Source organism: Coloeus monedula (genome assembly GCF_965178545.1).
Source record: "Coloeus monedula genome assembly, chromosome: 2".
Lineage (NCBI taxonomy): Eukaryota > Metazoa > Chordata > Aves > Passeriformes > Corvidae > Coloeus > Coloeus monedula.
The window spans coordinates 53,163,452-53,172,690 of NC_138782.1; the positions used below are offsets into that span (position 1 = coordinate 53,163,452).

A 9,239-nucleotide genomic window follows, 5' to 3' on the forward strand; every position below is an offset into this window, starting at 1 on the left:
AATCAAAGTGTAGGAAATAAAATTTGTGTTAATAAATTAAGGGTAACACACGTGAGGATAACCCTGTGTGTGATGGCCTCTGAAGTAAGCCTTACCATTTAAGAACAAGGTTTTGTGGTAATTTTAAGATATTTTCTGACAACATCCATTCAGTGCATGGTGGTAATTAAAAAAGTAGTGGACTACTGGAAGTTTATCAGGAAAGGTCTGAGAGCAATACTGAAATTGTTACCTCACAAGGGAGTTTAACCGTGGTGTACCCCCATCCTGAATACTGAATAGCTCTGCTTGCCCACATTACATACTGGAATTAGAAGTACAGAATAATGATCAGGATTAACAAATGATGAACAGTTTTGTATGAACTTCTGAAGAATAGTTTTAAGTGAATAGCAGGAAACATTTGTTCACACAAGATACTTATTAATTTATAAGATTGAGGGAGAACTTTACTGTGAGTGTTACTGAGCATGGGAACAGGCTGAGAGATTGTGGAATCTCCTCTCCAGGAGATATTCAAAAGCCATCTAGACAAAATCCTGAGCAACACGCTTTAGTGGACCCTGTTTGAGCAGGGAGGCTGGATGAGATGACTTCCGGTGGTCTTTTCCAATCTTAATTATTCTGTGATTCTGTGATGCTCTAGAGACCAAAGTATAAATGATACAAAATGGGATTGGACAAACTTCTAAAGGCAACCTTTGCTGGTGGCTGGTAGACCTAGGACTTGGGAACTTGCTACAGACTGGAACTGTGGAGGTATGCTCTGTCCTGCTCTTGTTTCTTTTCATATTCAGCCTCTCTCTCAACAGCCAACTTTCTGATGGCAAACCAGATTTAGAAATTGTTAAAATGTACATTAATAGTAATAACAGTGTTTGAGGAAACACTATTGAAAAATTAGACTGCAAACCTGAGCTGGTTACCCGCTGGATGGCATTTGTCCCTTGCACACCTCTCTCCAACCATCTCTGGTGATAACCCTTAGCATCCCTTGGATACCCACAGGTGACAGGACAATTCTTTAGGTGCAATCAGGTCCAGTCAGTTCCTGGCCCTCCAGTTCAGACTCCAGGCACAGGTGTTAATTACTGCCATCTGTGACAGTGGCTAATGCAGCAAGCACACCTGCCACCCAGAAGATAAACTGAAATCCCTGTATTGCTTTGTGTGAGCACCAGTTAGTAACAACTTTGATCAGCATTTTTCTGGGCTGCATGTGGCAGGTGCAATACTTCTGGGGTCTCACTGCGGTTCCTAGCTCACTGATATATCAGACCCCTAAAGAATGTTTCTCAATGGATGACACTGCTTCTAGTTATATTTTTACTCCAGCTTTCTGTTTTCTGTTTGAGAAACCTTAGTGCAAGCACCTCCATGTTATGAACCACAGGTTTGAAGGTGTATTTTAGAGGCATTTTCTCATAGCTTTTTGAGAAAGCTAAGTTCATTTAAGATTTTTAAAAGTCTTCAGTGAGACAAGAAACTTGCCAGAGTTAACAAGGATTATAGGACATAGAAATCTGATGGCAAGGACATAATGTAGAAAAAAATAAAAGTAAAGCACAAATGAACCCATTGTGCTGACTGATAAATATGAACTCTAGCAGTATTGCTGAGAAGGCAGGCACAGGAGTTCGATGAACCTTTTGAGATTATTTAACTCATGCAGCTGCCAGTTGTGTAGTTGAAAAGTTATACTATTTGTGAATTTAGGAGTAATGCAAAGCAATATATCTTCAAGAAGGAATTTCTCTTGGTCTCTACAGTGTTTGTCACCAACCATAATTTTTTCAACTTTAATCTATGTAAATGATTCTCCCAGCACCTTCTAATTAATACAATTAATGCATCCAATGTATAGAGACTTGTTTTGAAACTAATTTCTGCTTTTCTTGGGACATATGCCTCTCCCTTTTTTCTTGTCACAAAGCCTTTGAAGGTGGTTAGTGAACCAACTTAAACACAGAAAAAAATAGATTGAAATATGCATCTATGAACACACATCTCAGCACAATTCATACCACTACATGAACTTAACCTTTAAGAGCATTTTTGTAATTGTTGGTGTCTATAGAAATATTGGGACACTCTAAAATTTCAAGCATTTGAACTGGAATTCCTTATCTCTCTTGCCTGACAATATTTTTACCAAAAAGTATTAATCACTGAGTGACACCATAGAACTAATAATAGAACATCATTAGAAACACCTTCTGAGAACTTAAACACAATTTTATGAAAATCATTCCTTTGAACAATTTGATCAATATAGCCCCACTTACCTTTAAAAAGAAGTATTATCTTCCAGCATATCTAAAGCTACTTTAGTGGGTTCTACTGAATGAATTTATTTCTCGTGAGATTTGCAATAAAGTGCAGGACTCGCTCCTTTCCACCCTCTTTCCAACATATATAACCATGTTTATGAGTTTCCTGTACAATGGACAGTGTGCAGCAGTCAGGTTATCAAAAATCATTGTGAATATAATATACTTAGCATCTACTTTGATGTGAAAGTCTTTACAGTTGTGCCATCTGCTTCATCATAGTTCATTTTAAGCCTTATACTCAAGAAGAAGGAACAGCCTGGCAATACGAATCTGATAAAATTTAATCAAGTCCAGAAACATCTCACTTTTCTCCAAAATTAATTTCTAACCAGTCCAAATTTGGTGCAACTTAATCATTCCATTTCCAAAGCTGCCTCTGCGAAGTCTGCATGTCAATCTGTTGGAATGGAAATTTTGTTTATAAAGGGGTATTTGTACAATAAAGAGTAAGCATGGTCCATACATTGCAAACAGCATTCAAAGGAATCTGTGCTGTACATTTAGATTTGTTTTCACAGAATCAAAAATCTCACATACTTTTTATGTGGCTAACATGTAGGTAATGATTTAAATGAAAAGCCAGGTACAGGTGCCTAGTATTTCTATTTGCTTATCCAGAAGTGGTGTACTTTAGAAGAAGAGGTGATAAAAGGACTACTTACACCGTCATCTCTCCTGCTCCATGTACAAGAGGAACAGGTAAAAGTGAGGGATTTGGTGGAGACTTCATGCTGATCACTAGCCAGGGTGCAGGTGTCTTGTGGGTTTTGGAAGTCAGCATAACCTACATCAATCTCCTAACCATTCTGCATTTTCTGGGGGCAACCCCATTAATTTCTGTGCCTTCAGCATGAAAGCAGCACAGCAGTGGTGCTTGCTATTTCTTGCCTTGTTCCGCAGGCAGCCCGGAGGCTCTTCTCCAGGAAGAAAGTGTCCCCTGTAATTCTTCACCAAATCACCAGTGGCTGCCTGGTTTGAGAATAATACCTGACTCTGAAGTTATCTTGCAAAAGACCAGAATATCTCACTTGGAAAGTTACCCTTAGCAAGCATAGATCCTTCTGCCCTTATCACACTAAGGATTGTGCCCAGCTTAAGATATGTGCTTTCTGATGCCTTTGATTTCCTTAGGAAGCTTTGGCTCAAAGTTAAGCATCCACTTACGTGCATTTCAAGATAAGAATGACTTTCAAGCCTAAAACCTGAGATGTGGACTCACCAAGAACTCCAACACTGAATTACCTTTGAAGAAAACTTAAAAAAATAATAGCCTTGAAAATGCTTTGCAACTACTATATGGTCATACAGCCTTCCACTGACAGATGCACAGATTTGTTACAGCATTTAATGACTGTTGCCCACTCTGGAAAACACTGACTCTCATAATGGGCAACTATGCTCACCTGAGATACATAATAAAATAACCAAGCACAGTAACTACTTTCTTTCTTCTTTAATGTGGAGTTTTATGTGTCAATTTTTATGTACAAGGAGCACCATGCTATGTGGACCTTTAACAGGTTTTATTCACTCGCTGAGAAGTTTTTACCCAGGTGCAATGTTTATACATCTTAAACCACTGTGTAAAAACCCCAACAGGTCTGGCACATCTCCGTGCAGCTTAATGTACCAGAGTGTAGAGACTGAGTGTCATCACTAATTAATTACCACATTGACACAGGAAGAATAAACTTATATGTCAAATGAAAACTACTTAAAGACATCCTCCTATATGGACGACTTCTTTGTGCTCATTCTTATGGCACGTGTAGGCTTCATGTTTAGAAACTTGGGCAACAAATTGTGTGGTATTCATTTGTGATTTTCATTAAAGCTGTAATTGTGTACCCAGGTATTGGTTTGGGCATTCAGCCAACTTGAGTTAGGCTGCAGGAGTAGAGGAAGGGTAAGCAGAGGAGTTAGATGGTTCAGGCTGGGAAAGGGCTCATCTCTCTGAGCAGTTTCAGTGGCCCTTCGCCGGGTCAGTGAGGACTGAGGAGCGTGGCTCGCTAACACAGGCGGTCAGTCAGCTCAGTGGTCTCACTGCAACCCCTTGTGGCTGGGCGCCTGCAAGAGCTGAGCATTGTCCATCCCCATGAGAACCAGAGGTCAGGGCAGAACTAAGCAGCTTTTCTCTCTGGAGAGGGGGCCAAACTGGATCTGGAGCACCAGGAAGGGGAAGGAATTAACTTCTTCACAGTGACAACTTATGCATTTCCTAGAAACATACCCCTTCCTCACAGTCCTTGTTGAAGAGATTCTCCAACCAGTGATGCCCTAGAATTCCTCCCAGCACATTTTGCTGCCCACCGTAAAGACAGTGTAGAGGCCTATGAGTAATTGTGGAGGAGGAATGTTTCTGACTACATTTTATCCCTGTATTTCCAAACATAGCGTGGATGGAGCAGCTCTGCTCACACAGATTATTATTTGGAGTGGCTTTGTGTTGTCTGCAAAGAATGATTTCACCTTTAACAGTACAGTGAATGCACGGGGTTTGAAACAACAGAAATGCAACCATTTACACTGATTTTCATTAATACTAATTTCACTTTAAATAGAAGAGAAAAAATAATCTTTGGAATCTACTGAACAGCAATTGGGTGGGGGTCAATGACTTGTCTTTCTGGAAAGAAATGCAAAAGTTTAAGCTTGTTACATATTTTCAGTGACATTTTTGGCTTGAATTTAACAATAAGGGAATGACAGACAGAGATTAATTAAAAAAAAGTAAATCTGAATCTCAAGCTGCATGATCTGCAAAATCCTTGTGACCTTTCCTAAGAGAAGAGTGCTGCCTTGTGGGCTATCCCTATTTTCAGAAGTATCACTTCAAAATCTTGCAACAATTATTTTTCATCAGTCAGTAACATTCATAAAAATAGGTATCTAATTAAAATTGCTCACAAGAAATGACTGAGGTTGCTACTTTTACTGATCTTTTTTTAAAAATGAACCTTCAGAAGATGTTCTCTTTTCCAAAAGAGGTAAGGCCCACTAATGTTAACAGGAGTGGGACAGAGAGGCAGCCAGTCCAGGCAACTCCTCAGGCACAGTGAGTTAGCAGAGCTCCCCAGAGTGCCTTGAAGGGAGCGATGGCTATTTAAATCAACAAAGAATTTACCCCTTCCATGTTTATTCGTCATCCTGGCCTTCCACAGGATCTAATCATATCTCTCAACAATAGAGAATCTTAATAGCTTATGTTGGAGTCTTACTAGCAGCTCATTTTCTTATCTGAACAGGGCATAAATTAACTGCAAATGTCAGGTCATTGCTTCATGCTCTCACTTGTCCCCCAGCTCCCTCAAATTGCAGTACTTTCTGGTTTTGGTGTCCAAATCAATCCAGTTCCCTTCTGAATGATGTAAATATGGAACTCTTCCTGGAGATTCTTTTATTTTTTCGTCACAATATGTATTCTTACCTCATTTTACTTAGTCATCTCTGTGAGAATGCAAGGTGTGGAGTCAGCTCAGTAAGCAGAGGGAAACATAAATCAAATCTATACAAGAGATACACTCAGATAAACAGAATAGTTGCAAAGCTATAGCAATAATGTGGTCAGATTTGCATTTTTATACTTAAAAATCCCATTTTGAGGACCACAACTGGACTACAGGAATATCACAATAATATATCACAAGAGTTTGTTTTCTATCAAATGCAATTACTGCTGCAATTTATGTTGGTCCACCTAGCCTGGCCATAAACCAATGTCTCCTCTTTAAAATAACCTTACTCTTGCTATTTTTCTTTTGATATTTAAAATGAAGAAGACCTGTTGACTATGAACAGATTGTGCAGAGTGATAGCTTTGACTATTGCTCAAGCTGCATGCAAGCACACTTGCCCAGACTTCCTGGCAGGTGAGCCTCTGCCTGCCCTTTCCCACAGCACCTGGTTTTGCAGGGGCTACCTGGACAGGGGAGGGATTTTCAGGTTTCTTTCCTCTCTGTTCGCAGACCCAGAAAATCAGTTCACATGCAGCAAAGCCAGCAGCTTATCCCGGAGTCCCTGCCGACCCCTGATTCCGTTTCGCCAAACTCCCCCGCGAGATGAAGCCCCACGGACTGACCGGCCCCACGGAGCCGCCGGGGCCCAGCCGGAGGAGAGCGGCTGCCCGCCCCAGATCCAGCTGCTCACATCTGTTAACTTTTATTTAGAAACACGACAACCACTCTGTGTGCAAATGCGGACAGGGCCGGGACCGCCGGGGAGACGCCCGATCTCTTGCGGGCATTGCTGCTCCGCCGAGCCCCGCTCCCGCTGCCCGCAGCCGGGGGCCCCTCCGCGCCGCCGGAACGGCACCCCCGCACCCCCCGCTTTTCCACGTTCGCTTCACGGTCTCCGCGGGTGGCAGCGGCCGGCGCTTTCCCGGGGCGGAGCCGCAGCCCCGGCCCCGGGTCCCGGCGGATGACCCGGCACAAGCGCGTCCGTGCGGAGCCGCCGCGGAGGGCGCAGCGCCCCGGGGCCGGGCCGGGGAGGCGAGGGCTGCCCCATACCCACCTTCCGTGTGGACGGCGGAGACGTAGGTCCAGTTGTAACGCTTGACGATGTCAAGCATGGCCCTGGCTTGCAGCGTGTCGGAGGGGACCACCCTGAGGAAGTACTTGTACAGCGTTTTGTCGCTCAGGTCGATGCTGGTGGCGGAGTAAGCGATCTGGGGGATGTCGAAGAGCTGGAGTAGATTTTGGACTTGGATAGCAACTGAGCTGGAGCCGGGGCCGATGACCCCCGCGATGGGCTTTTTCACTCTGGTCTGGGGCTGGGTCTGTGAGTCGGAAATGCAGCGGGTGCCTCCGTCCCTGTCGTCCCTGATGGAGATGAGAGAGTCCCGTATGAACTCGATGCTCTGCTCCAGGGCCACGGAGGAGTGCCAGCAGGAGTCTCGGATCTCGCTGCCCAGAGTGATGTTAGGTAGCAGGACCGGGTCTGCGTTAATTTTATCCAAAGTGTGAAACATGGCTTCTACTCTCTGGATGCCGTATTGCTCCCGGATTTCCCCGCACTTCCTCTCGGGCACTTTCTCAGCCGGCGGCTGGTGATGGACAGAGAAGAGGGCCCCGATGATGACATCCCCGTCCATCCGAGCCACCGACCGCTGTGAGGAGGCTGCAGAGAGAAGAACCCTCCGACCACCACTCCTGGGCAGCACGTCCATCTCCAGGAGCAGAGCAGGGAAAAAGACCAGCAGCACACCAATCATTTTGTTGCACGATGTCATCCAGACCCAGGTTACGAATTTCATGGGCTCCCCTTGCCTGCACATGGTTTAAGGACATGTAGGAAATGGCATCTGCTTCTCCCTGACGACGGCCAAGTTGCTTCAAGTACCATCACAGCGAAGCCTCACAGCATCACTCTTGAAGGTGCCAAGACGGCCATCATCCTAGTGACTTTTAACCTGGTGGCATAGAAATAGGGGATAAAACGGGCTAACCGGGAAATAGATGTCAAACCTGAGCTCGATAAAGCAATCCCGCACAGAGATGGCTGCTTCGCAAATGCCCAGGGCAATTTGCTTCGATAAACCTCTCAACAAGAAGTTTCAAGAGGGATTAAAACATGTATTTATTTGCCTTGATATACGATCAGGCATACTCACATATGCTGAGTGTCTACAATCCTTTTTGCGTCTGCTTTTCAAGCCAAGGCGGCTACTTCCCGCACCTCCAGCCAGCACACACACCCCCTCTGCCCCCGGGAAGTTTTAAAAGTTTCAGGAGGTAGGTAGCTCGTCGGAGAAGAGCCCTAGCCCGGCCCCAGCGGCCCCAGCCCTGAAAGCAGGTGACAAGAGCTTCTTCCTTTGTATTCTGATTACCTGAAGGCATCTTTCTCCGTTTAGACATTTCCTTTCTCCATCCATAATGTGAGTAAAAAGAGAAAGCGAGCAGTCTGCCCTGCCAGCCACGGGAAATGTCATTTAAAGGTCAGCGAACGGACGAAGAAAGGAAGCACTCTACAGTTTAGATTAACTTTTCCGTGTGTAGGGGGCAAAACTGTAATTCAGTCAGGTACACACACATGAAATCAGGGGAAAATACATATTAGTTACTAAGGCAACCGCGGGCAAAAGCCCCGATGTGCCTTACCGGCACGCCTGCCGTGCAGACAGGCTTCGGGCGGGGAGCAGCGGCGAGCCCGGCGACAGGGCTTGTCGGCTTGAAACGCCGCGCTGGGAGGGAAGATGCGGCCGCCGCCGCCCGGGAGCGCGGTCGGGCTGCGTCCCTGTTGCACGGGGAGCCGTCAGCACCCGAGACAGCGCCCGGCAGCCGAGGCAGTGACGGACCGCGGGCCCAGCCCCGCTGCCCCCCGGCCGCTGTCTCCCTGTCCCGTTGCCCCTGCCTGCAGCCTCCTGTCGCGCTGTCCCGGCACCCCGCTGCCTCGGTGCTCCAGTGTGCTGCTGTCCCGGCCCCGCCACCGCCGGTTCGGCCGCCCGCCAGCACTGCGGGGCGCTTCCCCAAAACTTCTGCCCCCCGCCAGGCGCTGCTGCCGCGGTGTCCCCGCACGCACAAGCACCGTGGCTCTCTCTCTCACACACACATACTGCTCGCACACACTCACTCACACACACGCACGCCCCTCCCGGGGCTCGCAGACCGCCGCGGCACGCACCGCCCCGGGCTGGCCGCCGCTTCCGTCCCTCCGTGCCGGCGGGCTGAGATGCCGGGGCCGGCGGGGCTGCGTGTCCGCCGAGCGGCGCGGGGCGCTGGAGACGGTCCCGAGGAAGGCGACGCTCCGAGGGGAGCCGCTGTCCTGGCTGCGCGTCCGCACCCGCAGGCAGGCAGAGCCGCCCGAAGCAGGCTCCCGCGGGCAGCCCCGCAACCCGTCTCCCCAGTGCCATCTGCCTGCCCTGCCCGCCCCGCCGGCAGTCCCACGACTGAACCCCGCGGTCGGTTCGGA

The 9,239-nt window shown here is 46.9% G+C and overlaps 1 protein-coding gene across 2 annotated transcripts in view; it reads right to left on the reverse strand.

Annotated features, from left to right (window-relative positions):
* The window catches only part of GRM1 (glutamate metabotropic receptor 1), a gene marked incomplete at both ends in the record, with an annotated part of 188,683 nt that extends 181,078 nt beyond the window's left edge, over positions 1 to 7,605 (reverse strand). Inside the window, one exon of one of the 2 annotated variants that reach the window (XM_082302657.1) lies at positions 6,843 to 7,605. In XM_082302657.1, the coding sequence (XP_082158783.1) occupies positions 6,843 to 7,605 (763 nt within the window). The remainder of the gene's footprint in view (positions 1 to 6,842) is intronic. The other variant, XM_082302658.1, reaches the window with a different exon arrangement.
* Between the last annotated feature and the right edge of the window lie 1,634 nt (positions 7,606 to 9,239).